At 35.6% G+C, this 27,832-nt stretch overlaps 4 protein-coding genes and 1 long non-coding RNA gene across 6 annotated transcripts in view; 1 reads left to right on the top strand and 4 right to left on the bottom strand.

Moving 5' to 3' along the window:
• The window catches only part of LOC104085495 (pentatricopeptide repeat-containing protein At1g80550, mitochondrial), a 43,694-nt gene extending 43,344 nt beyond the window's left edge, over window positions 1–350 (bottom strand). The window contains exon 1 of the mRNA XM_070197474.1: window positions 214–350. The gene's annotated coding sequence lies outside the window, so the exon portion shown is untranslated. The remainder of the gene's footprint in view (window positions 1–213) is intronic.
• Window positions 214–27,832, bottom strand: LOC104094854 (uncharacterized). Of its 2 annotated transcripts, XM_070197486.1 has the most exons (9): window positions 27,779–27,832; window positions 26,205–26,432; window positions 25,899–25,983; window positions 24,291–24,369; window positions 23,515–24,193; window positions 22,702–22,782; window positions 15,674–15,764; window positions 9,380–9,479; window positions 214–1,479 (listed from the first exon to the last, which is right to left on the bottom strand). In XM_070197486.1, the coding sequence occupies exons 1-5, from the start codon at window positions 27,815–27,817 to the stop codon at window positions 24,124–24,126; spliced, it is 501 nt and encodes a 166-aa protein (XP_070053587.1). In that variant the 5' UTR covers window positions 27,818–27,832; the 3' UTR covers window positions 214–1,479; window positions 9,380–9,479; window positions 15,674–15,764; window positions 22,702–22,782; window positions 23,515–24,123. The 2 variants fall into 2 exon arrangements, with proteins under 2 accessions (XP_070053587.1, XP_070053588.1); XM_070197487.1 differs by lacking the exons at window positions 214–1,479; window positions 9,380–9,479; window positions 15,674–15,764 and having other exon boundaries at window positions 23,680–24,193.
• LOC138908354 (pentatricopeptide repeat-containing protein At1g80550, mitochondrial-like) lies at window positions 2,378–3,343 on the bottom strand. The gene has a single exon (XM_070199014.1). The coding sequence runs from the start codon at window positions 3,341–3,343 to the stop codon at window positions 2,378–2,380; it is 966 nt and encodes a 321-aa protein (XP_070055115.1).
• LOC104099728 (uncharacterized) lies at window positions 3,508–7,958 on the top strand. The gene is made up of 3 exons (XR_011414920.1): window positions 3,508–3,750; window positions 6,208–6,590; window positions 7,719–7,958. It is a non-coding gene; the product is annotated as an uncharacterized lncRNA (long non-coding RNA).
• LOC138908352 (uncharacterized) lies at window positions 14,468–15,121 on the bottom strand. The gene has a single exon (XM_070199013.1). The coding sequence runs from the start codon at window positions 15,119–15,121 to the stop codon at window positions 14,468–14,470; it is 654 nt and encodes a 217-aa protein (XP_070055114.1).

The following is a 27,832-nucleotide window of genomic DNA, read 5'->3' as shown; positions in this document are numbered from 1 at the left end:
ATATTGGTAGAGAGCTAAAAAAAATCTATTCTTTAACAGTTCCAGCACAAAAGAATATGCATGTTCTTCATAAAACAAAAAACTACAAAAAACAAAGGATTAAAAAGTATAATTTCTTTTTGTAAAGACAGTGAGACACATACCCAATAATCTAATAAAACCTTAAAAAAGAGAAAGCTTTCAAGTAAATTATGGAAGAAACTAGAAACATACCTTTGATTCTTTGAAGTCACAACAACCGATCTCTTTGAAGTCACAACAGCCGGTCTTCGTTTGCCCGTTTCTGAAACTATCTCCCTAATTGAAAGCCTGAAGCTGAAACTATCGCTGAGACACCGACGCCGTTTGCCCTAATTGACTTTCTAAATTCTAATTCCCTAATGAGTAATGCCTAATCCCTAATGGAATGAAAGATAAATACTAGAGAGTGGGCTTGGGCTGGGGCGTTGGAGTGGGCAGTGGGCTGGGCATTAGATTAGAAAGTCTTTAAAAAGTGTTGGGCTGGGCAGTATAGCTATAGGTCCAACTTAAAAAATCTTTAAAAATTCGATATTTCGGTATACCGAAATTTTAAGATCCCAATACCGAAGACCGTACCGTAATACCGAAATACCGAATTAGACCGAAATACCGAAAAAACCGAAACCGAAATACCGAATTAATTCGGTCCGGTTCGGAATTCGGTTTTTCGAATTTTATGCCCACCCCTAATTATGATGCCCTCACTTGATCTAGCAAACTCAATACCCAGAAAGTATCTTAGTTCTCCAAGATCTTTCAGCTTAAAGTTTTTGTGCAGAGCATCGTTGGCTTAAAATAAATCTTTTTATTATTACAGTTCCCATTAATTTTGACAACTAGATTTTTTAATTATTTGAAGGTGATCGAAATTGTTCACTTTTGATAAATATAAAGTACCAATTGGCTTCCCCGGATCTCATTTGTTGGGATCACACTGAATATATTATTGTTAGTGTTGCCCTAGTATATATATATATAAACGGTACTGTTTTAGACCTACCTTCAAACATGACCAGTTTTGTTATTGGGGATTGCATTGCCTGCTATTTATTTGTTATAATGCTCCCCTACCTAATTTAAATTGTAAAAACTTCCCCACCATTCTCTGAAATCTTATATATTTCATCACAAAATTTTGTCACTTAAAAGAAAGGAGAAGTTTGGGATCTACTTATTTTTTAAGTTTACCACATCAAGCTATCTATATCTGCCTTCTAGTCCCATACCACAGTCGAACTTTGGCGTGCTTGTTGACTAAACAGTTTTACAAGTCGTTTTTAGCGACTGTACAGAACATCGTTGTCTACTTCTACCTCTTTGTCCCCGTTGTTTATGTAAAGTCGGCATGCTTACTAAAGTGGCATTTAGGAACAACGTTTCAAGCTATCATGTCGATGAACTAGTCCCATGTGAAATCCTTGAAGTAGCTGTACTCTAGCTCGAACCTGCTTCTTAAAACTGATCAGAAACAGAGAACTTTGAATACACGTAAGACTAGTTTGTTGTATTAAAGAAATTACGTGTTGCCGGAAAAAAAATTGATTCTTGTTATCCTTTCCTTTACAATAGAAACCCAAAATTGCCTCTATAAATACTAGTACTACTTATTGGTGCAAGACTTTCCAAGTTCCCCAATAAACACAGACAATGTGAAAAGAAGTCCGGTTCTTTTGAGATAGGTGTACATTGAAAAGAATGCTGAAGGATAGAGACCATGGTTTGATTCTTTCATTGCAGCAAGGTCAGATAACAATTCTAATTCTCTCTTCGCATGTTGTTTCTTTAACTTTTCATTCAGCATACGGCAAAATGACTTGAGGTGTACAGAGAGCTGTCGCATTTAGATGCAGAAGACCTGATATAATCCAGCTACAAACACGTACGTTACCGAAACGCATTCTGATATCTTCAAAGAGCGCCAAGTGACGAGGCATCACTTCTGTGCTTTGTAGACACATACAAAAGGAGGACCGCCTGCTGCCACAAAGCACAAGGATGACAAAGAACTGATGAAGTTTAACATGGGATTCTACATCTTAAAGTACAGTCTCATGTGCATTCATAAAACATCAGCTGCCTCCATAGTCAGCACTAGTCAACTTTGTCCCCAGTTCTACCCTCGGCTTAGCTGAAAGGCCCCTTGCTAACATCTCTTCATCATATTTCCGTGCCATATCAACCATACCCTTTTGCACCAAAGCGTCAATTAATGCATTGTAAGCAGACACATCTGGACTCAACCCCTGTTTTTCCATCTTTTCCCAAAGAATAAAGACCGGTCGAAGAAATCCCCATCTTCCAAATTTCCTCATAAGCATGACATAAGTGTCCATCCTGGGCCGCACTCCGCTTTCAATCATTCTATCAAACAACTTGAGAATCTCTCTGGCTTCTCAAGGCATCCAAAAAAGCAGTTGTATGTAATGACATTAGGCTCGCAACCCTTGCTAGGCATTTGATTAAGCAATCTATATGCGTCTTTGTACCTCCCATTTTCACACATAAGCTTGATGAGTGTGTTATATGTTGAAACATTTGGTTTGCACTCCAACTCAATCATCTCTTGACAAAGCTTAGCTGCTACATCAACACCATCTGAAATCCCAATAGCACGGATGACAATGTTATACGCGATCACATCCAAGTCAATTCCCTTCTTTTTCATTTCTTTGTATAATTTTACAGTTTTCCATGGTTTTCCGCTCTTGCATTGTACATCCATGTAAGTAGAGTACGAATATAGATCCTTTTGCACACCCCTTGTGTCCATCTCTTCCCAAAACTGTCTACACTTCCCCCACCAACTCAGTTTGAACAACCCACGAAGAAGCATATTACATATATTTGTGTCCACTTTAAAGCAAGAATACTTCACATCATTCTTGTTCTTAGGGAAGCACAACTCTTCGGCCTCTATCACATGCTTATACTCACATAAAGCATCAATTAGATTTGAAAATGAAACTTGATCTTTTAAATTAAATTCCTCCATCTTATCAAACGTATCAATTGCTTCTTTAACCATGTGAGCAGACACATAACGTTTGAACAACACCCGGAAAGTGGTGTGGTCAGGTGTGGAGGATGCACTTCTCATTCTCTCAATCAAATTCCAAGCTGCATCAAATTCAAAAAACTTGCCAAGAATGTCAATAAGCTGCACTACAAGAAAGTATGGAATTTGCAACAAAGTTTTAGCAACAATTGAAATATTGTTGGCTAAAATGGATAAATGGCAACAACTCGATAAAATTGCTGTTATAGCATAGATTTTTTGGCAACAAAATTTTCTTGTTGCCAAATATGTTAATTTTGTTGCCATATTCTATGGTTTAGATAATAAACTTTAAAATTTTAAAAATGACAACAAAGTTCTAGCAACAACTACAGTATTGTTGCCGAATTTTAATAAATGGCAACAACTAATTTTAGTTATTGCAAAAAATAAAACTTTTAACGTAATAAAGTTAAATTATAAAGAAAATTGGCAACAATAAAATTTTTTTGTTGGCAATAAACATTATTTTGATATACGTGGGCTGTGGCCTAAAACTTTTGATTTTTCGTCAAAATCCAACGCGGCAAACCTTTCCACTTTTGCCGGTTTTTTAGCTCACTCACTAATAACCATTCTGGCTAGGGTTTTTCTTATCAGTTCTACTTGAAAGAGCTCCTCCCCTGCTGCGTCCTCTTTGTTGCTTCGTGTTGCGACTGATCGGAGAAGAACCGGTAAGAATTCAATCTTTAATTGCTTTACCCGATTGCTTCACTAAATTATGGAAATACCAATGTTTGTGATTGTCTTTTATCATTGAAGTACTTAATGGGTATGGGTATCTTAAAATTTTCTATGCCGGAGAAGTATTTGCAATGTTTTCTCCTCTAATTCCTTTTGCTACAGAAAGAAACTTTGCATAGGTTTTTCTTTTATTGTTGTCTAGTTTGTTGTTCGTTTTTTTCAATTCATCTTCTGCTAACGTTTTTATACATGTTCTCTGTATAATAACAGAATGAAACTAGTACTGAACACGAAAGTTTTTCTCTGTAATTCGTAAAAATTTGATAGGTAAAACTATAAGTTGCAAAGAGATTTTTCAAACATATAATTTGATCAATTTCCAAAGGCCATCATTTCGAGGTTATCAATTTATGCTTAGCGTAGATACTTATCCTTTTTAATTTAATAAACAATTTGATTGTGTAAATATCTCTCATAAGATAAAAAGTAAATAAAAGATATGTTGAATAACTTATCCTTTGATGTAATCAGTTCAATTTTATATTTCTTACCATTCAATTCTACGACCTTGTGAGGGGAAATTGGAAACAAAAATAAACCACGGCATCAATTAGAAATTTATGTGAAGTATTGTTTACTCGAAGAATTCTGCGATATGAAATTAAATTGAAGGTCAATAATTCCACACTTCTAGTTTTAAATACCAATTTCACGAGAAGTTTATCAATTACTTGCTGTTATTTCTGGTATTGGATCTGTTTGGTTCATAAAAATTTTACTTTATATCCCCGGTCCAATTTTAGTTCTTTGAATATTTTATTCATGTATATGGCTATTCGTTGATTCCAAAGTAAAGTAAATTTTTGATTAATCATCAGATGCATAGAATTATTACTAGAGTCTGGTTGCAGTACAATTGATTTACAATGGTAGATGATTTCCAACTTTGGGAAGAATGAATTGTTTTACCATTTTCTTGAGTTGGGGTTTGCATGGAATAGAGTTCTGAATTTTCATGCTATTTAACTTAAAAGTCACACAGAGAACTCTTCATGATATAAAAATAAAGCAAGGACAACCATCTAGGGAAATGACCTGGCATCTGAGTAGGCTGGTTAAGTAATTACTTGATTAATGTTGAAATGATCATTACAGGAAGATTACAATTACATGCTCCAATTCTTGGGAAGGCTACTGCAAACTGTTACAAGTTTTCCCTTTTCCCTTTATGTCCATCTAAGGTTATTGACTTTAAAGCTAAATGTTGATGGTAGAAATAAAAGGTATACAAAAATGTAAAGAACACCAGATAACTTTCCTCTATGTGTGTGTATCTCTAAGTACTTCTGTGTGTGTACATTATATGTATATGTTGCTAAATAATGGATCTGAGAGAAGCAAATATCACCCCAGAGGAAAAGCAACCAGTTATCAAAAAATGATTATTTATTGAAAGCAACAGTTTGTTTTAAGCCAAAGATTTGTCAGACTACTGTTCTTATATCTGTGCTTTCTTCCTTTTCTTATTTACTTGCCTAAGAGTGACTGTTTAGATTTGCATCCTCAAAGGGGAGGGACAACATAATTGTAAAGCTCCTCCATGTCTAACCATAAGGTTGGGGATTCGAGTCACTAAAGTTGGTAAAGGCCAACTCTATTAGAAAGAAGTGATTCATTTTTAGAAAAATTTGAAAAAACATCTGGTTGATAAAAATTTTTACTGCAAAAGCTTTTAAGCCTTTTTTGAAACAAAACTCCACCTAACACTTTCTATTAGTGTTTGTTTGCCTTTCTCTGCCAGCGTGCAAACAAACCTTTGCCTCAAAAGTTGAGACATGATGTTATAAAATGACATTTCCTTATGAAGACTAAGTCCAGCTTCTATAACATGACAATTTATCCTGCTCTTTTTGCTATGTCAGTCTATAGTTTTTTTACTTGCATTAGATTTTTAACCCAGAGGATTGATAAGGATATGTCTAGTGCTACAGATGCTTGGATGTTGGTGAACTCTGACCTAGGACCACTTGTTTGCTACCCGAAAGTCTTGCTTGTAGAGCAAATAAACTCCTTTTTAAATAGTAATCTTTTCTGTTATGTAATCTGATTTATAGAACCCTTTTGTATCATAATAATCTTGGCATTCTTACCATCAGAACATGTTTCTCTAGTTGTGTTTGTCATTCTTGATTGGTGAGATTTTGTAGATTGTATTCGTGTAGATTAATTAGGAATACGCTATAAATAAATGGATTTAACTTTATATATTATTTATTTTCTTATTCTACTTCTTATAGTACATAAAAAAAATATATTTACGAACTCAAACGCAATGCAGAGAATGAGTGAGCGAAGCAAAACCAATAAAGCAAATCAAGAAATGAATCATATTTTTACGAATTTTGGTTATTCTTGATTTAATAACATAATTTGATTTGTTTTGGTAGATAAATAAAAACATTGGAAAAGAGCCAAACTTGCAGAAACTTTGGGAATTGACTCCCATGAAGAACAGATATTGGGTTAATGATGCCTTTGCTGCATTAATGCTGTATTTGTGAAACTTGTTGGAGAAACGTCAAGTTATTGTCGGGGTCAAGGATCAGGAGTTAAGTCGACAAGTAGGAGATCCATGATTGGAATTCAAGAGAAACTGCAAGCACAACAAAAAGAGGCAGAAGAACGTCGTAAACGAGAGAGTGTAGAATGCCAGCTAAAAGAAGTACAGAAACAGCTTGAGGAGCGAAAAAATCGAGAAGCCATGGTGCTTGAACAAAAATTGTTAAAAGAGAGCATGATGGCACTAGCATCCCATATACTAAGTACTGAGGTATTTCATTACTTACTTTTGATCCTAAGAATATTTCTGTAACAATAAAAGTGATAGCATGTTGCTAGCATTGCTCTAAACACAAGAAAACAAATAATATCTAATTGAAGCATAGCTCTAGAATTGATTGCAAATAAGTATCCAGCATACATACTTGTAAAGTAAAAATCACTCATGTACTAAACTAGTAAATGATACCTTATTACTTACATATGATCCACAAAATAATACCACAGGACATGCATGTACTGATTAATTACTTTTGTCGCTCTCACTATTTCTGTTTCTGACTCGTTCCCATATCATTCCTTTCCACTGATTTGTACGACAAATTAAGTTATGTAGTTTTATTATGTTTAACAAAATGGAGTTTCTGGTGGAATTCTCAATATTATTTCTAATTTAAGTAGTTCAAATGAGGCAAGTCGTTCAAGACTTATGGATAACATCACAGTAAGAAACTTTGTCTAACTCTTGTAAAAATAAATTCGTTGGTTGATATTGTTCAATATCATGTTTGTATTATTGTTTTCAGTTACAATTTATTTAATTTTCTGTCATCTGAGATCAAAATCACCAAATTGAGATATTATGACCATAACTTGTTATGCTTTCTGTGCCCTTTTATGTGAGATGCGCAATAATGGATGCTAAGTTAAATAGAAATACAACAGGGTATAACGATATTATTTTATGAACAGTCCCCCAACCTTTACAAATTACAATTGTGCATTGTAATCACTACAACAGAGAAAGAGCATAGTTTTGCTTAATAGTTTGATAAAGAAAAAAAATTGGAGTGCCTTAAAAGTTACTTGGAATTGTTATTTGTCCTGGTCCTGGTACTGAAAAATTGATTAGTCAGACTCTCAGATATTTGGGCTACTACAAGTCTAATAACCATGTATAGTACATGGTAGGATTTCTATAGTAGGTAGTTAGCTTTCCTCTTTTATGTTACATGGTGCAAGTTCTTACTTGATAATTTCTTAGCTTTAGCTTTTGTTATAAGAATCTTTTTATATCATTCATTGGTGCCCAATTTTTTTTTTATTTTTTTATTTGTATTTGTGAACTTTATAATTTTCTTCTATAAAAAATATAACTATAATTTATCTTCTTTTGCAGGACGAGGATGAATAAACCAACATAGCTGACAATATGGTTCATCTAATGCTCAAGCTACTAGAAGAAGATTTACTTTTGGGTTGTTATTAGATTAGAAATTATGTCCCCGTAGATGCTCTTGTTTTTATTTTAAAGTAAGAACATGTGTTTTAGTAGTATTTAGTTTTTGAAAGTATGTAAATACTTAGTGCATCAGTTGTATTGATATTTGCAAATATATATCATATATTAATTTATATATATATTTGTGATAGTTTAAAAGAAAATGTTATTTGTGTATGTAGCAACTACACATTTATTATTGCTAGCTGTACAAGTTCCCACAACAATACTTGTTGCGAAAAGCCTTTATAACAGATTATTAACTACCCTCCTGCCAATTTTTTGCCACAAGTAGTATTGTTGCTAAAATAATAATAATTTATCGAAACAATAATTTTTGTTGCTAAATGTTTTTATAAGCCACAAGGGTATAATCAAAATATAATTTATGGCAATAATATTTCTTGTTGCGTTAAGTCAGCTTTTGGCAATGACAATTTTTGTTGTTGCAAAAACTTTTCCCATCAGCATTTATTGCAACGGCATGCAACAACTTTTTTGTTGTTGCCAAAAGTACGTTTCGCAACAATATCCAATATATGGCAACGAAAAAATGTGTTGCAATTTTCACACTTTCTTGTAGTGCTGGTTGCAAGTTTGGATGGTGTGGTGGAAGCCACACTGCTCCTCAGCCCAGTTGAAGAACTCTAAAGCTCTTCTCCAGTCATTGTTGTAACAAGAGAGCGTCTCTAGCACGATGGTGGGGTTTAGGGGTTCAAAGGAAGCACTTGTTGAACTGGTAGGAAGATTTAGAAGTGGGGATGAATGGGGGTCATCATAGTTGGGAAAGGGAGTGGGATTGGGGGGTTTGGAGGGAGTGGAGTGATAATCGTGATGGTGAAGCAAGTTTTCTAATTGGGTGAGAAGCAAAGAAGAAGGTAAGAAAGTTGAATATCGATAAATAACAAACGAAAGCATTCTAGAAGAGTAGGAACTGGTTTTCGAATATAATCTGCAGTAACTGTGTGGTTCTCAGGAGTGCAGGAGTTAATGATTGTCCTGTAATGTAAATTACAATGATAAAAAATGTTATATTAGTTTAGCATCACCACAGAAAGGATCTCTAAACGTTAAACATTTTGAATTTTTCCAGTATTCTGTAATGGAAGAGTGTATACTGGCAAATATTTGTTTGCTCTTGACTTATTATTGGTGTTTCTTTATAAATACTTGTAATGGGCAGTGTAATGATGTAATCAAAATTTCATTGTTTACATGTTGTCTTTCTTTTATTTACGTAATTTAGTTCGCCTTTTATTTTCTGCTAATATATATGGCTGTATATACTTTTCATCATTTCCATAAGGTTCTTCGAACATGTTTGACTAAGACATTTGTTTTATTTAGTTTTACATTTTTCAACACATAAACAAGTACTTGAATTCCAAACTATACTGTAATGCACAATTTCCAATAAAACAAAAACTCAACTGAATCCCATCTCGATCTCAACTCAATTCACAAATCACAAATCATTCATGATCACATAAAAACCATCTCTTAACACATTTCACATCCCTTGTTATGATAATTTGATTTAAGGACAAAAGGAAACTTACCAATTTACTGGAAAAATTGATGGACAACAACACAGAAGTAATTGCAGCCACTAGACCCCAGCCAGTTAGAGTTGAGGGGCTTTTGACTCTTCTTTTGTTTCTGCAAAGTAAAAAATAAGCCTCAATGCATTGACACTACCAACCAAGAAACAAAAGGAAATTTCCTGATTCAATTTACCAAACCAACGTAATACAATTTCAAGTTAGCAATTCCCCAATTCATTCCCCCACCCACCCCAAACACACACACAAAAAAACTACTAAACTTGAATATATTGTAGAACTTAACTTAAAGAACAACCCAGTTTAGCATAGATAATTCACTGTAAACTAATTTCTCAAGTTGGTAAATTTTATAATACCTATCGTTTTAAAAAAAATTAGAACTTTTAAAACCATAATGGAGCTGCAATCACCTCTCTCTTATTATAAGATTTCAATTTGGTTATCATAACCAATGGCGGATCCAAGATTTCAAAGTCATGGGTGCTCGTTGGAAAGAGTTGCGAAAGAAGACGGTAGAAGAATTTAGCTATGGGTGCTCACTCAGTAGTTATCTAAATTTTTTGCTAATTGCCTACGTAAATATACTAAATCTGGGTAAAGAAAATGGGTGCTTGAAGCACCCACAACTCTTCATGTGTATCCACCACTGATCATAACCTAATATATTTGATAAATTAAAGAAAAAAACATGTACGGACAATATTAATTGAAAGCTAATATTCTACAGGATATTTTTTCAAAACAGAAAATAATTAGTACTCAGCTTATGAAGTAATAATCTTAAGATGTACTTACCAAAAAAACAATAATACTCCTAATAACTTTAAGATGTGCAATTGAATTACATTGTTCTAAAATGTGAAATGGAGTCCGCTTATAAACGCTTAAACTAGTTTCGTTTTTCAATTGTAACAGACTAACATTATACATACATGAGTTTTCAGGCTTCAATAGATATAACTGAATGAATAGCTATATTAGAGATATACTGGCCAATGGCTCAAACTCTCAATCCTTTGCAAGATCATAGCATCTTGTTCACCAACTCAAAACATGAAATTGTAATATAAATGTTGAGATGCAGCCATGGAAGCTTCTAGGTCGAGAGAGAAGAGAGAAACAGAGAAGAGGAAGAGAAATTCATTTTTTCCTCTTTATACAACTAACTCCAACTAACTGACTACTAACCCACATAATTAACTGAGGTTAACACCAGCTAATTATCTAACTAACCCACGTCATTATTCCTCTTAACACTCCCCCTCAAGATGTGTAGTGAGAAGAGATTGAACACTCCCAGCTTGGACAATAAGAAATCATGTTGTGATTTACTTAGTCCTTTTGTGAGAATGTCAGCTAGCTGCAGGTTTGATGGTACATGAACTGTTTGAATAAGACCCTCATGCACCTTCTCTTTGATGAAGTGACAATCAATTTCTATGTGCTTAGTGCGCTCATGACATATGGGATTTGCTGCTATTTGAATTGCTGCCTTACTGTCACAGAATAGCTTTACTGGCACTTCTACATCAAAATTCAGCTCCTTGAACAATCCTACTAACCAGACTATCTCTGCCACAGCATTTGCCATGCTTCTATACTCTGCCTCTGCTGAGCTCCTTGAAATGGTGTTCTGCTTCTTTGATTTCCAAGAGATCAAAGAATCTCCCAGCTTCACTACAAAACCACTAACTGACTTCCTTGTCATTGGACAAGTTGCCCAATCGGCATCACAATGCACTGTGAGTTGTGATGAAACCTCAGCTGATAATAGTATGCCCAACCCTGGTGCATTCTTTAGATACCTTACCACCATTAGAGCTCCTTCCATGTGGGATTTCTTTGGTTTGTGCATGAATTGACTCAAATTCTGCACAGCATAAGCTATGTCTGGTCTAGTCATTGTAAGGTATAGCAGCTTTCCTACCAGCTGCTGATAACTGGTAGGATCAGGTAACACAGTTCATCCTGATAGGTACTACTGGTTGCTCCTTCATCAAACTCCACACTAGTAAGCCTTTGATTCACCTCTAATGGTATGCCTGCTAGCTTAGATCCGGCTAGACCAAGATCACTGATCAAGTCAAGAGCAAACTTCCTTTGACATACTAGAATTCCCTGCTTACTTCTAGCAATTTCAAGACCAAGGAAGTACTTCATCTCCCCCAGGTCCTTGATCTTGAAATGTTGTTGCAACATGAGTTTAGTAGCCTCTATCATGGTGGGATTAGATCCAGTGATCAGAAGATCATCAACATACACTAGCACAAGGACCTTATCATGACCAGAGTGCTTAGTAAAGAGAGAATAATCATGCAGACTTTGGATAAAACCTGAGGCAGTTAAGGCTTCACAGAGTTTGAGATTCCATTGCCTAGAGGCTTGCTTGAGCCCATAGAGTGATTTTTGAAGCTTGCATACCTGAGAGGACTCCCCCTAGCTAACAAGGCCAGGTGGCGGAATCATATAGACATCCTCCACCAAATCTCCTTGCAAGAAGGCATTGAAAACATCCATCTGATGGAGCTTCCATCCATGCATGGCAGCTAGAGATAATACTGCTCGTACAGTCACCATCTTGATCACAGGAGAGAAGATTTCCTGATAATCTAGGCCTTCCTGTTGCGTGTAGCCCTTGGCCACCAGCCTTGCCTTGTACCTTTCCACCTCTCCTTGTGCATTATACTTGACTTTAAAAACCCACTTGCAGCCTATTGCCCTTTTTTCTGCTGGCAGATCCGCCAAGCACAAGTGTTGTTGTCATTTAGGGCCTTCAATTCTTGATCCATAGCCTCAATCCACTTAGGATCAGGTATGGCCTCAGCATAAGAAGTTGGCTCTTTAACTGCTGCAAAATTGCACACTGACTTGAAGTAGGAGTCTGACAAAGAAGTATAAGACATATACGAGGAAATAGGATACATGGAAGCTGAGCTTGCAGTAGAGGTTCCAGAAGACTTTCCTGTAGGCACTTGATGCACAAAGCCATAAAGTCAACCTGGTGTTTTAGAAGGTCTGGAGGATCTCCTGACTACAACACGTGATGCATCAGTGTCTGTAATGCTTGTTGTAGGTGTAGTAGCTGGTGATTCTATAGGACCAGCTGGCTCACTATGTACTGAAGCAGGATGAGTCCCTGGTGAGCATTCAACTTGTGCATTGTCTGTGGTAGGAATGGACACAAAAAATTATGCATCTGATGCTTGAGATGAAGGAACTGGTTCAAATGTGCCCCTTGTAGCAGGAGACCTAAAAGGAAATACATTCTCCCAGAACACAACATCCCTGCTAACAAACATAATATGGTTGGTTAGACTATAGAGTTTGTAGCCTTTTTGAGTAGAAGAATACCCCAGGTGTACTGCCTTTTCTGCTCTGGCATCAAATTTGTCTGTGTTGGCACCTGTTCTAGTTGCATAACATAAGCAACCAAGGACCCTTAGATGTTGAAGATTAGGTTTCCTGCCATAGAACACTTCAAATGGAGATTTTCCGGACAATGCAGTAGAAGGAATTCTGTTAATAAGATATACAACACTCTGCACACATAGTCCCCAGAACCTTAAGGGAATGCTTCCTTGAAATCTGATTGACTTCTAAGATTTGCCTATGTTTCCTCTCCGCCACTCCATTCTGCTGGGGTGTATGAACACAAAAACTTTGGTGAAGGATCCCTGCTGAACTAAAAATATCATGGCAATGAGTATTAAAAAACTATGTACCATTGTCACTCCTAAAGACCTTGAGAGTTTTACCAAACTGAGTTTTTATTAAGATCAGAAAATCCTTCATTACAATTGAGACATCACTTTTGAGCTTTAACAAAAAAATCCAAACCAGTCTACTATGATCATCTACTAGAGTTAGGAAGTATCTATTCCCATCATAAATGGGAACTCTATAAGGTCCCCATACATCACCATGTACTAAATCAAAAGAACATGTTGCTCTACTAGTGCTCTGTGAAAATGGTAGCCTAGTTTGTTTGGCAAGAGGACAAATTGAGCATTTGCTGCTGCTACTTTTATTATACTGCTTCACTATATGCATCTACTTCAATATTTTGTGAGGGAGCCAAGTCTCCTCATCACTTCTCACATGTAGTACTACTGAGTGAGCCATCTTGTTGCTATGTTTGTGATCCCAGTAGTAAAGTTCATTGAGAAGTCTACCAGTCCCTTTCACCTTCCCAATGTGAAGGTCCTGCGTGAGACAAAAATCAGGAAAGAATGCCATACAACAATTTAGTTCTTTAGTGAGCTTAGAGACTGAAAGAAGGTTGTATTTAAAGCCAGGCACACAAAGAACTCCTGAGATTTCCCCTTGGATCAGTTTACATTTACCAACATGAGCTATTGGGAGCTGAGATCCATTTGGCAAGTGTACTGTACCTGACTCACTATCAGGTGTATGCTTTTCAGACATCATCTTAGAACTAGAAACCATATGATCAGTGGCTCCTGTATCAACTATCCATTCAGGATTAATGCAAGTGGCCATAAATGATCTAATGATACCTGCCATGTTAGCTGTTGAAGCCGATGAGGTATTATCTTTGGTTAGAATTCTGAGTAACTGGTTGTATTGTTCTGGTGTAAAATACATAGGTCTATGTCTTGCTCCTCCTACTATTGCATCTTGGCCAGTATGATGTCCTCCAGTGTTAGTGTTGATTCCTCTTGTCGTTACATTGTATGTATCAAAGTGAGTGTGGCCTTGAGGTTGAGTAGGGTAAGCTGCTACAGAAACCAGATGTGTTATTAGATTCACCAAAACAATTTGTCTCCTTAGGTCCACCATAATTCGCAGCATTAGATCCACCATAGCTCACAGCATTAGCCCCTTGCTTTCTCCTCCCTTTAAAATCAGGTGGATAACCAATGAGCTGGTAGCAATTTTCCTTGTTGTGGCCTTTCATCTTACAATGCTCACACTGAACAATGTTGTGGATCCTGTCATTGTAGCTTCTCCTGGGCTTTTGCTGCGAATTCTTAGCAGTCCATAAGGCAGTAATATCGTTTCCCTCCCCAGGACTGATGAGGCTCTAAGTAGAAATTGATATGTGTGTCTCATCCTCTATGATCAAGCATAAGCCTGGTTCAAAGTAGGCTCAGTGGTCTTCATCAGTATCTGTCTCCTTGCTTGAGCATAGGAATCATTCAATCCTCCTAAAAATTGAAGCAATCTCTGTTGGTGAAGATGCTCAACATAGTCTTTTGACTTCTCACATCCACAACTAGGAGTAGGAGCCATAACATCAAATTCATCCCAAAGTTCCTTCAATTTTGTGAAGTAAACTGAAACAGAATCAGTTCCTTGCGAAATCGTTGCAATCGCACGATGCAACTGATAGATCCTCATACGATTGACCTTATCGAATCGCTCTTGTAGATCCTTCCACACCAAATGTGCATTCGAAGCATAAACAACTCCACTCAACAAATGTGGAGATACCGTGTTCATGATCCAAGATAGGACAATTGCATTGCATGTCTCCCAATCCACATGCAATACAGTAGGAAATGATTCCTTAACACATGCACCAGTAACAAACCCTAGTTTTCGCTTGGCTTGGAGTGCAATTCTCATCGACCTTCCCCACAACCCATAATTCTCGGATCCTTGGAGCTGAACCGGAATTAAAACAGAGCTTGGAGTGTCCGATGGATGCACAAACAAAGGATCAGTATGATCTATCTTAATTGCCGCCATTGTTGACGTCGAAGAATCCGTCATTGTTCAATCAAAATGAATGAGAAACAGAATTCGACCTAGCGACTACAGAGAATGAGAAACAATTGACTTACAGTCACGAGAGCGTGGAATGCGTGATCAATTTGTTGCCATGGCTCTGATACCATGTTGAGATGCAGCCATGGAAGCTTCTAGGTCGAGAGAGAAGAGAGAAACAGAGAAGAGGAAGAGAAATTCATTTTTTCCACTATATCTGCTATGTACTGTACACATACATTTATACAACTAACTCCAACTAACTGACTACTAACCCACATAATAAATTGAGGTTAACACTAGCTAATTATCTAACTAACCCACGTCATTATTCCTCTTAACAATAAAACATGTGATTTTTGCATCAAGGATGAAGACTAATAGTGTTAATTAGCACATTTCGGGATGCAACGAGCTGCAGTGTCTTCTTAAAATACGCATAGAACTAAATTAAGAACCAAAAAGACTGAGTTGGTAAATAGCTCAAATAGGTAAATCACATAGAAAACGCTATGCAGGTTATATAAGAGAGCAAAATCAAATAAAATGGAGCTATACCTTGCCTCAAGTCGGGATACAACAGTCGAAGGCAACGAAGCTGTTCCAGTTCTGAATACGAAGAGAGAAATCGGCAGCGCGAAGGAAAATACTAGAGAGAATAAGCTAGGGTTTAAACTAAGAAGAATCAATCAGAACAACAAAGAATTGAAAAAAGAGAACCCCCAAAATTCTTTCTTGGACAGTTGCGAATCATTGGGCTATTTATAAGTTGCAGTTTGCATTTTGAGAAATTGCTCAAATGCGATTTAATTTCATATTTATAAATTGCATTTGAAATGCAAGTTAAGCTAATGACATCTCCTAAACCGTCTATTATTTCAGTTAACTTAGAAATACGGTGTTTATGGTTCGTTTTGGATCGATTTTTTCTTAAAAAGAAACCAAACTAAGTAAGTCGGTTCTTAAAATGTTGAAATTAAACCAAACCAATTAAGTTGGTTTTTTAGCGATTCGGTTTTTGTTGATTTTTATCGGTTTTTGGTTTTTTCGGTTATTTGTCGGGTTTTTAGTTAAATATGAGACATACACTACCAAATACATATTCCGGCGACTACATTTTCAACGTAACACTATCAAATCAATTGTTCTTTGAGAAATCTATCATTTACCATGATATATTGATGATAATTGAATCAAATAGTGATGAATAATTTAAGTACTCAATTAAAAATCGATTATTTTTAACATGAAATAATTCTTGTACTTAGCAAAAGCAAACTACCAATCAAACTAGAATGTAAAGGAAAAGAATTAGATTATTGTAATAGCAAAAAACTAGACTGAAAATACAAACGACTAATATGTACTATAACATTTTAGAAACTTTATATAAAAATATACATATTTATATATATGTGTGTAATAATAAATTTAAATAGCTACTTCTATAATCGGTTTGGTCGGTTTTTTCGGTTATTTTTTATTAAAACCAAAACCAAATCAAATTTGATCGATTTTTAAAATTCAAAACCAAAACCAAACCAAAACCTAAAAAGTATCGGTTTTTTGATCGGTTTGGTTCGGTTTTCGGTTTTCGGTTTGGTTCGGTTTTTCGGGTTTTTATAAACACTCCTACTTAGAACACATGTAAATAATTTTTCACTCATGCATTATACATATTTTGAATTTTCACAAATATTACACATTAATGAAATTTTCCGGCTAAAATTACATATTTTAGGAAAGAATTACTTCAATATGATCCTATGTCTTGCTAAATAACAAAAATAGTCTGTTGATCTAAAATAATTCATTAAATATACTAATTAGCGGTTTTTATCCGTTAATTCACAAAATGTGAAAAATTTCTTAATTTAATAAACTCCAACTATTAAATTTTACGGGATGATGAAACAATAAAGTTCTTTATTTTATTAAAAATATCAAATTATGAGTAAGAGTTAATTATGAAGTTTTAAAAATTAATTATAATTACAGTTTTATCTAAAATAGAATGCACTTAATGGTTAATAAAACATCAACATTTGTGTTGAAGATGTGCTTTTATGATAGTATAACTTAAGATAAATAGGTTACATACATCTCGAGGAAATTACCTGTTAATATTTGTTTGCTTTTAATGAAATTTTAACCAACAACAACATACTCAGTATAATCTCACTAGTGGGGTATGGAGAGGGTATTGTGTACGCAGACCTTACCCCTACCAGGAGAGGTAGAGAGACGGTTTCCTATAGACACTCGGCTCAAGATAAGGTGGAAAAAAAGAAAAGGAAAAAAAGAAGAAGAACAAAGAGGGGGGAGAAAGAAAGACGAGGGAGACAAAAGACGATAAGAAAAACAAGGAAAAAAGATAGCATCAGATAGTAACAATGAAATTTTAACCATGAACTTTAATATTTACACTCAGATACACTTTAGCGGATATAATTATTTGCTTATTAGGATATTATCATTAAATTTGAGTAGATTAATCAAAATAATTTGTTTTCTCAATAATTAGAGTGGATTGTCTAAGCTTTTATGTCCTGATCAATGCTACTCCACAAAGTATTGGGAACGTATCCATAATGAAGCGCACCAAAATAATTTATTTATTTATTTGGTATTTAAACATTTAGTATTAACCACTAATGTAAACGTATCCAAAGCTTTTTTGTTTTCTTTCAATTCTCAGCATGTTTTGGTTATAGCAACCTTGTTTCATAAAGTCAGGTTGATCAAATTTAGTCCTCTGCAGTCCTAGGTGAACACTAACTATTTTGGTATTTCGCTTATTACAGGAAAAAAATAGTAAATATTTCCAAAAGACTTAAACACATTTTGAAAACAAATACTATTATCATCACTAAACAAATTTAAAACAGCAGAGTGGAACTTGAAAGTTCTTTTCGTCCTCGCCTCTTGAGAACTTTAAAGAAGTGTGCACTATTTTGACACCTACTTTCAAAATTTTAGGGGCCTATATGATTACAATTAATAATATTATATCGTAGATTATGATTAAGTAATAAATTATAATAATAGTATACATACATATATATATATATATATTAAATTTAATTGGGAAAAGGGCCAAATATACCCTTTACTTTCATATATTGTCTACATTTAACATCTGTTATACTATCGGGCCAAATTTACCCCTACAATCAGCAAACTTTTAAAAATACCCCTTTATCTGTTAAGTAATCCAAAATCTCCCATTTTTTTAATTTAAATCACTTGTTGTTCTTATTGTTCCATTATTTTCAAAAATTACTATTGATGTGAATGCTAAAGTTACTAGACTATACAAATTATTCATAATTGTTTTTTAATTACCAATGAACCAATTTCTCTTCTTGTAATAAATAAAATTGGTTTAGAATTTTATTTATTTTTCAATCATATACACACAGTAGAATTTAGTGGGTCTATTTATTGTGTATTATGTGCAGCTGATCATCATGTATGTACATGTATATTCAAATATATTTTGTCATTGCTTGGTTAGTATAGAGTTCGATCGACTAACTTAAGAGTGCACAATGTGTAGACATTTAATTAAAGCAAAGTTGAATTAAACAATGTAAAGCCTCCGAGGAACTTCAACTTCAATCACTAATTCTTGCAAAGTCTCCATGGATCTGGTGCAATGAATTCATTAAAATTGGGATGTTGTAAATACTTTTAGAATTTAGAAAAGATACCTAATTTAGATTTTTCAATTTACTATACTTTGTTTATTCGGCTGTATTATTTAATATTTTTTTCTCTAATTTATAAAGCAGGTAAATGCCAATTATTTCAAAAATAGTGGACCAAGAAGAACAACAAGATATTTAAATAAAAGGAATTTGGAAAATTTTGGATTACTTAACAGATCAAGGGGTATTTTTAAAAGTTTGTTGATTGTAGAGGTAAATTTATCCCGATAGTATAACGGTAGGGTAAATTTGGGCCGATACTATAATGGAGGTTAAATATATACAATACATAAAAGTAGAGGGGTATATCTGGCCTTTTTCCCAATTTAATTAGTAATGTTAATACATAATATATGTGAATGATATATATCATGTATAATATAAATATTTAAGTGTGTGGAAGTTATTAAAAAAAATGTGCAGTATATTGACACTTGGTTTTGTCAAACTTTCACGTATGGGTTAGAGTGAGAAGCTCTCCCTTCTCTCTACAAAATTTGTTTTTCCTTTTCTAAAACACTAACCAAACTACACCATGAAAATGACCACCACCAACTCTCCGCCCGAACCACCTAATTTGGGTATCATGCACATTGTTCCTCCCACGACACACAACAATCTATCCACGGACGCAAAATAATCCTTCAAGCGCACACTGCTTTCACACAACCAATTCCACCATTTACAGAGCACTTGTCACACAACTCACTCACACGTTGATTTCTCCGATGAAGCCACAAACGACTACCAACATGATACCTTTATCCCTTTAACGTCCTCTGATAAAACTAGACTATATTCTCCTTGGAAATGGCCAGTGATAGTCAAAGTATTTGGTAGAAAAGTGGAACATCAAACATTACGTACCAAATTACGTACATTATGGCAACTTACAGAAGAATTACCAATAATCTATTTGGGATCAGACTTCTTCCTCATAAAATTCCAAAATGAAGAAAATATGAACAAAGCACTCTATGAAGGACCTTGGTTTATATTTAATCATTTCCTTTCAGTACGCAAATGGGAACCAAAATTCATCGCCTCCAATACACAACTCACTTATTCAGCAATTTGGATACCATTACCTGAGTTAGCTACCGAGTTCTATGATTTTTACATCCTACAAATAGTTGGATCCAAAATTGGTATCCTTCTAAAGATTGATACTTGTACGTCGGCTACCGCTAGGGGAAGATATGCAAGAATATGTATTGAAGTACCGTTGGGACAACCATTGAAAATATATATTTTTATTGGTATGCACAGACAACAAATTCTATACGAAGGTCTTAACATGTTATGCACCATATGTGGAAGGTTTGGTCACAACAAAATACTATGCACGTTTAAAACAATACCTGGAGAACCAAGTACACTCCACGCTCACCCAACTCCTCCCACAGGTTCCAAGAAGGTTACTCAGTTACTTCAAGCAAAGGAACACCCTCATCAGCAATCAACAACCACCAGCGAATAGAAAACAATAAGTTTTTCATCAAAAAATAAATACAAAAGCTCGTCTCGCGGGAAAGGCCCCATGCCTTCACGTAACAGATAGCCATCAATCACGAACTACTCAACACACATCGATGTTATGCCGGCTATTACATTGTACCCTACAGGTACGTCCTTAAACGAGCAACTCTCAAACATTGCTCCCTCAACCAAAGGAAAAGACATTGCAGACATGTTGACACTCCGATGGATCCGAATTCTAAACTTATGCCAGGACAGGGGAAGCCGCTTAGCGATCCTGCAAGCTATAGGCGGCTGGTTGGAAAATTAAATTATCTCACAGTGACTAGACCCGACATTTCTTATCCTGTGAGTGTTGTAAGTCAGTTTATGAATTCTTCCTGTGATAGTCATTGGGATGCAGTTGTCCGCATTATTCGATATATAAAATCGGCTCCAGGCAAAGGGTTACTCTTTGAGGATCGAGGTCATGAGCAGATCATTGGATACTCAGATGTTGATTGGGCAGGATCACCTTCTGATATACATTCTACGTCTGGATATTGTGTTTTAGTATGAGGAAATTTGGTGTCCTGGAAGAGCAAGAAACAGAATGTAGTTGCTCGGTCTAGTGCAGAAGCAGAATATCGAACAATGGCTATGGCAACATGTGAGCTAGTCTGGACCAAACAATTGCTCAAGGAGTTGAAATTTGGTGAAATCAGTCGGATGGAACTTGTGTGCGATAATCAAGCTGCCCTTCATATTGCATCAAATCCGGTGTTCCATGAGAGAACTAAACACATTGAGATTGATTGTCACTTCGTCAGAGAAAAGATACTTTCAGGAGAGATTGCTACAAAGTTTGTGAGGTCGAATGATCAACTTGCAGATATTTTCACCAAGTCTCTCACTGGTCCTCGTATTGGTTATATATGTAACAAGCTCGGTACATATGATTTGTATGCATCGGCTTGAGGGGAGTGTTAGTTTACAGCATGTATATAGTGTAGTATTGTCCCACATTGGTAGAGGAGTAGTATGTCCTTGTATAGTATAACTATAAATAAGGACCTCTTGTATTGTATTGTTCATCCAATATCAATAACATATTTTCTCCCGTGCCTTCTCACAGTACCAAAGTGTTAGATCATGAGAGTAGCATGATAATTTTGTCTTCCATTTAAGCATGCAAAAGATCTGTATTTTGCATAATATTGGCATGAATGAGTTTAAATGGTGTGACGTGGTTAGTGAGGATTCATAAACCCGATCTCCACTTGGTTTGGACTGAGGCGTTGTTCTTGTTGTATTTATGCATGCTAAAGCTAGAGATAGCCTCCTATGAACTGTGGCACTACAATGAGACAAAGCAAACTGGAGAGGGTGGTCCTTGATTTGGGCCACGAATGTAAAATTCCAAAGATATATGTGGATCTAGGAAATGAAAAAAGGGGTTTGATTCAACTATTTGAGTTAAACAGCATCAGAAAAAGAATACGATCTACATCTAGGAATGATGAACATGATTTTGAGAATGAACAAAATTGATACGCGAAAGCAGATATAAAAATAAACAGGAGTTGACTTCTTTCTTCCTTTTCTTGGTACCACGAAAAGATCAGAGCAATATTTACTTTTAGAGGAACAAGGACAAAAACCTCTGGCCCAGACACCCCGGTTATAAAGAAAAGACTAAAATCTTGGACTAAATTTTATCCAGTTAGCATAGATACTACAAAGGTTGAAGTGAGATTCAAAGTTTAGAATTCCTCAACAAGGATAAAGGTGCATGAAAGCCATTTGATTTACATCACTAAATAGCATTGAATTTCTTAACTGGGCGAGCGTCCACTTTGTCTTTTGAGAAAGAGAATATCCAAAGTGTGATTAGTCGGGATTTCTAGAGGAAAATTCACAACTCCTTTGTTTATATACATAATGGTGCAGAAGGAAAAGACTCTTTCCTGGCGTTTACAACATAATTAGATGACAGGCCGGTCATTGCAACAATCGGAGTTAGAATAAGGTCGAAGGGGGGAAAAAAAATTAAAAATGCAAAAAACCTAACTCTTTTCACAAATGTACAGGTGATTTTAACTAAAGGTGTCATCTTTTTTCTTAGCAAAAGGTATCAAAACAAGTAAAGAAGATTCCAATATTCGAGACTAAAAATACCTATCAAAAATATATTTCGAGGCTCAGTAAGAGGGCAAGCAACACACCCATTGTATTATTTCAGTCCTTAGCTAAATTAGCTACTATAAGATTAAAAGAAAGAGGAATTACTGGTACCCGCCCCGAAATCCAAGTACAACCAACAAAAGAATAAGGAATTAAACACCATCTGTAATTCTTTTTTCAAAAAAAAAACGTAGAGCACCAAGATCAAATATTTATTTCACATTAGAAGAATACCATTGAGCCCCAAATCAATGGGAGAAGTCGCTAGTCTCCTTCGGCGTATTAGGATGGTCAGCTGTCAAATTCCTCAGCAAACTTCAAAAGAAAAACGAGAGGACTGTCGGGTAGACGAAGCAGATATTTCTCTTCTTATATAATTGTGTGTACTTTGTGAAGAGGTTAAGAAAAATGACAAAATTGGTCCATTATGTTCGTGTAAGTTTAAAATAGTCCCTTAAATATATTTTTGAGTAATTTTGACCTATTTAAGTATGTCAAAAATAAATATTTTCATTTTTTGTCAAATATTTATCAAAATTTAACGGTTATATTTAACAAAAAATTATGAAGAAAAAAATTTAATTAGAAATATTATGAAAGTGTCATCAAGTCTTAGGATCTGTAAGCCAAAATTGCACCAAACACTAGAACTGGACCAAAAATAATACTAGAAATTACACCATAATCATAAATATATCAAAAATTACCGTTAAATCTTTTTATTTTTACAGTTCCCATTAATTTTGACAACCAGATTTGTTAATTATTTGACGGTGATCGAAATTGTTCACTTTTGATAAATATAAAGTATCAATTGACTCACACTGAATATATTATTGTTATTTTAGACCTACCTTCAAACATGACCAGTTTCGTTATTTTGTGGTGGAATTGCATTGCCTGCTTTTCATTTGTTATAATGCTCCCCTACTAATTTAAATTGTAAAAACTTCCCCACCATTCTCTGAAATCTTATATATTTCATAACAAAATTTTGTCACTTAAAAGAAAGGAGAAGTCTGGGATCTACTTATTTTTTAAGTTTACCACATCAAGCTATCTATATCTGCCTTCTAGTCCCATACCACTGTCGAACTTTGGCGTGCTTGTTGACTAAACAGTTTTACAAGTCGTTTTTAGCGAATGTACAGAACATCGTTGTCTACTTCTGCCTCTTTGTCCCCGTTGTTTATGTAAAGTCGGCATGCTTACTGAAGTGGCATTTAGGAACAACGTTTCAAGCTATCATGTCGCTGAACCAGTCCAATGTGAAATCCTTGAAGTAGCTGTACTCTAGCTCGACTTGCTTCTTAAAACTGATCAGAAACAGAGAACCTTGAATACACGCATAAGACTAGTTTGTTGTATTAAAGAAATTACGTGTTGCCCAAAAACAAATTGATTCCTGTTATCCTTTACAATTGAAATCCAAAATTGCCTCTATAAATACGTGCAAGACTTTCCAAGTTCCCCAATCAACACAGACAATGTGAAAAGCAGTCCGGTGTCGCTACTACTCACCATCTTTTGAGATAGGTGTACATTGAAAAGAATCCTAAAGGATAGAGACCATGGTTTGATTCTTTCATTGCAGCAAGGTCAGATAACAACTTGAAATCCATGCTACTCCGCATGTTGGCCATGCAGTCATTTGCTTTATCTCAAGCAGCCTATGTTTTCAGGCTTTGGCAAGTGCATCAGAAGCTGTTTCTCCAATTCTACTAGACTGAAAACCCATAAAGATGAGAGGGAAAATTGCATCATAAGAAACACGTATCTTTGAACAATGACGGAAACAAATTCCGATAGCACAATTGGCTTACATCTCATATTTTTGCCGAGCTTCTGTTTGCTTTGCTTTGTAAAGATCACTGTCCTTTGGCAGGGTGCTCAAATTGTTGTCTACAAAGTTGGACCAAAAAACCCCATCAGCAAAAGAATTGGCGAAGACGAAGACGAAAAGGGCTCGGGCGTTTTCAAAGAAGAAACCTTACTGAGTAACTAAAATATTCAACAGAAGAAAGACAAGAAGTAAATTCATGCATAATTAGGTAGACCTGTCCAAAAAGTGGACAACAGAATGGACAAATTTTTCATTCATTCTATGATGTGAGATGCATCTACTTCAAAGCTTATCTAATCTCCCATCCATACTCAATGAAACACCCCATTCCTGCTGAACCCTATCTTAATGGCATAGGTCATTCCACAGTTAAGTCAGTTTCCATGTCTGAGCAGCTCTTCTTCTTCTTTTTTTACTGAAAAAGTGTGCCATCATCAAATGCTATCACCATCCCTCCTAGAAAATCCTGACAACCATCTCTCTTATGTCAAAACAGCAGTACCAATGGACAAGGTCAAAGCAGTGTTGTAACTCCAAATGCAATTTGAATCTACATTTACCCAAATAAAAATTAAAAAATAATTTAGCAAAAAGTAATTGAGCCTCAAGAATTAACTGCAGCCTTGCATCACAAGCAATATCCAACTTAAACCATTCTCCAGGTATCCAGAACAATATTGATGGCCAGCAACTGCCAACGATCCAACTATCAACTAACCAAGCCATACCACCCCATGACTTACCATTTCCACCATGCGTTTCCTTTAACTAGAGATGAGAAAGAACTCTTCGGAAGACCTGAAACTAATTAACAGTTCTCATTCCCAATGCCAAACCGCCAACAGCCCCACTTCCAAGCGCTTCAAAAATGCTGTGGCACCCATGTTTTGGAGGATCCGACACAGGTGCGACATCTCTTTTTGGAGGATCCAAGCAACATAGCCCCACACTCCCAAGTACCTCATTGTCAACACCTTACCTTAATACCTAGAGCTTTTATTATACACACTCTAGAAAGAACATTCATAGCTTCCATGACTAGATCAAACCCTGACCTAAAGCAAATAATCGATTTCTACATCTTCCAGCCGACAACAGGATGCAGTGGAGACGTTCAATATTGCAAAAATCATTAAGTAGGAAACTGAAACTACAAGTCAACATGGAGAGTGATAAAAGAAATGTCCTGCAGGCAGATGGATGTGTGGAGTACACGCTACCGTGGGGAAGTACAAGCTAGTGGCAAAGGTAATCAGGCATACATTCATTATTTTGGCTACGCTGCTGTTGAAGTACTAATATTATTGTTGGGTTCATGTATCAGGTAGGATTTGCCTATTCCATAGGAATACCGCTATAGCTCTGGCTAAGATATATTACGAACTCCTCAGTCCTGATTCATGAATTTGGGACATTTTAGTCTGCAGGGATCGGACGGAAACCACAGAATTAGATTCAAAGGACCTTTTTTCCCTTGCACAGAAATATTCATTGTAGGAAAAAGGTCCACTACTGATTAATTATCCTGACAACTTAGGCCGTGCTTACTCTTGTTATATATTACACCCTATGTGGCAATCGAATTCACCTGCAATTTGTGGAGGAGCAAATTTCTTCACTTTTTCACTTTCCTGAGCTTCTGACAAAGACATGTTGTTGGTGAATTCTGGTCCCTGTCAATAAAACAAATTCTGAATAACAGGTTTAATCCTGAATATAGATTGATGTTTAGAGAGTAAAATTGACAATTCACGGACAAAAGCATGACGAAATAATCGGACCTAAGGTATTACTGAATTCCTCTTATGATCAATGGATAAGGAAATTGAGATACTGGAAACTCGACGCTAGTGCAATAAGGCATACTCAACTTCCAACAAACTAGAGATTATACCTTCTTCTTCTCCTTCCTCTTTAGAATTTTCATGTGGCATTTTTTAATGTAATGCATCAAATGGTAACGTGAATGCCTTGAATTTAATTGTTCTCTCACATCAGGATTTGCAGTAAGCCAGTCTATAATTTCCTTTGATTTAATCACCTCATCCGTGTCTAGAGACTCTAACCAGGAATAAACAGGCATCCACTGATCAGTTCGTTGAAATCGATGATCAAAATTTTCCTGCCATACAAGGATACTAAGAATAAATTGCTAGTCGTCTACCACAAATAATAAATCAGTAGATGTTTTAAAAATAAAGTCAAACATTGGGCACTGTGAAAGGAACATGTTTAAACATGTGCAGATTAGATGAAAACTACAGTAACACTTCCTTTACAAAATTTAACTTGCACTTGCCATTGATTCTTAAAATAGGGAATTTCTAGCGTAATCATTATGTCGGATTGGTAACAAACTATAGCAGACTCATTGCAGGCCAATTCCATAAACGGTCATCGATTTATGGCTCACAAAGATCTTATTTGCAATAAACTTTTGATGTCATTGTATACAAAATAACTGTATATTATGCCTATCAAGTTTTGCTTGTAAAAGAATACTCTACAAAAACATGCATCTTCCCTGGATAGTGCAAAAAGAACAATCTGGAAAGCAAACAAACAGAAACCATGAGTATAATGTGCAAACAGTTATTGAAGTTTTTCTCTAAATAATTATCAGCCATGGAACCAGGGTTGTAAAAAGTGAGCGCTTCCTCGCTTAAAGCGAGAAGCGAAGCGAGGCGAGGTATCTGGCGCTTCTGTTAGCTGAAGCGTAGCAGATTTACAAAAGTGCTCGCTTCCCCTGAAAAAGCGAGAAGCGATGAAGCGATGCGAAGCGTAAGAAGCGAGCGCTTCTCTTTATAACTGGGCTGCCAACATATTTAATTAAAAAAGCTGTCTTTTTTTAAAACACCATCGAGGCGACCTAGGGTTCAAGTTTTCTACACTTTTTCTTCCCCTTCAGTTCTTCTTTCTCATTCTTCTCCTCTTTTTCTTCTTCATTTTCTTGCACTGTTTCAGTGATAAAAAGATTGAAATGCTGTCATTTTTTTCGTTTCAGTTATACTGCCCTTCTTCGTATACTATGCAATATTTATTTTAATATATTTTTTTAAATTCCGCTTCACTTAAAGAGAGCGCTTCGCTTCTCGCTTTAAACGAAAAGGGTCTTGTCGCTTTTCCTCCTTCACACTCTTCACAACTCTGCCACAAACAACCCATGCTAAACTCGCTCATCTGGAATGTCTGTAAATACAAACACATATAAAAGAGCTGGTTGGGTAGCTTTTCAACCTGGAAACTGATAAAGAGATTAAAGTGTAACATAAGAAGCAAAGGCTTATGAGCACCAGTACCATAAGCCTATACTTCAAATCATATTCTAATTGATCAGATCATTTGATCAAATTTTCTTGAGTGGGGCAGGCGTCCTAACCGATATGGTGTAAAATGTAAGGCAATCAACAAAGCAACAAATTAACAGAGAAGAGAGAGTTGACAGAAACTTGAGAAATAATTTGGCACCTTAAAACTTCCCCTGAGAATGAAAGCATGGGAAGCCATAGTACCAAAGTGTTA

Source organism: Nicotiana tomentosiformis, chromosome 3, assembly GCF_000390325.3.
Source record: "Nicotiana tomentosiformis chromosome 3, ASM39032v3, whole genome shotgun sequence".
In the NCBI taxonomy this organism is placed as follows: domain Eukaryota; kingdom Viridiplantae; phylum Streptophyta; class Magnoliopsida; order Solanales; family Solanaceae; genus Nicotiana; species Nicotiana tomentosiformis.
This window is presented reverse-complemented; position numbering and strand designations above follow the sequence as displayed.

Excerpts from the sequence above, each read along its gene's own strand:
- LOC138908354 (XM_070199014.1), bottom strand. The coding sequence starts at position 3,343 with ATGGCAACAAAATTAACATATTTGGCAACAAGAAAATTTTGTTGCCAA.
- LOC138908352 (XM_070199013.1), bottom strand. The coding sequence starts at position 15,121 with ATGACGGATTCTTCGACGTCAACAATGGCGGCAATTAAGATAGATCAT.
- LOC104094854 (XM_070197486.1), bottom strand. The coding sequence starts at position 27,817 with ATGGCTTCCCATGCTTTCATTCTCAGGGGAAGTTTTAAG. Across the intron at positions 24,370-25,898 it reads TGCTCCTCCACAAATTGCAG|ACAACAATTTGAGCACCCTG; the intron begins GTGAATTCGATT and ends CCAACTTTGTAG. Across the intron at positions 24,194-24,290 it reads GCTCGGCAAAAATATGAGAT|TCTAGTAGAATTGGAGAAAC; the intron begins GTAAGCCAATTG and ends ATGGGTTTTCAG.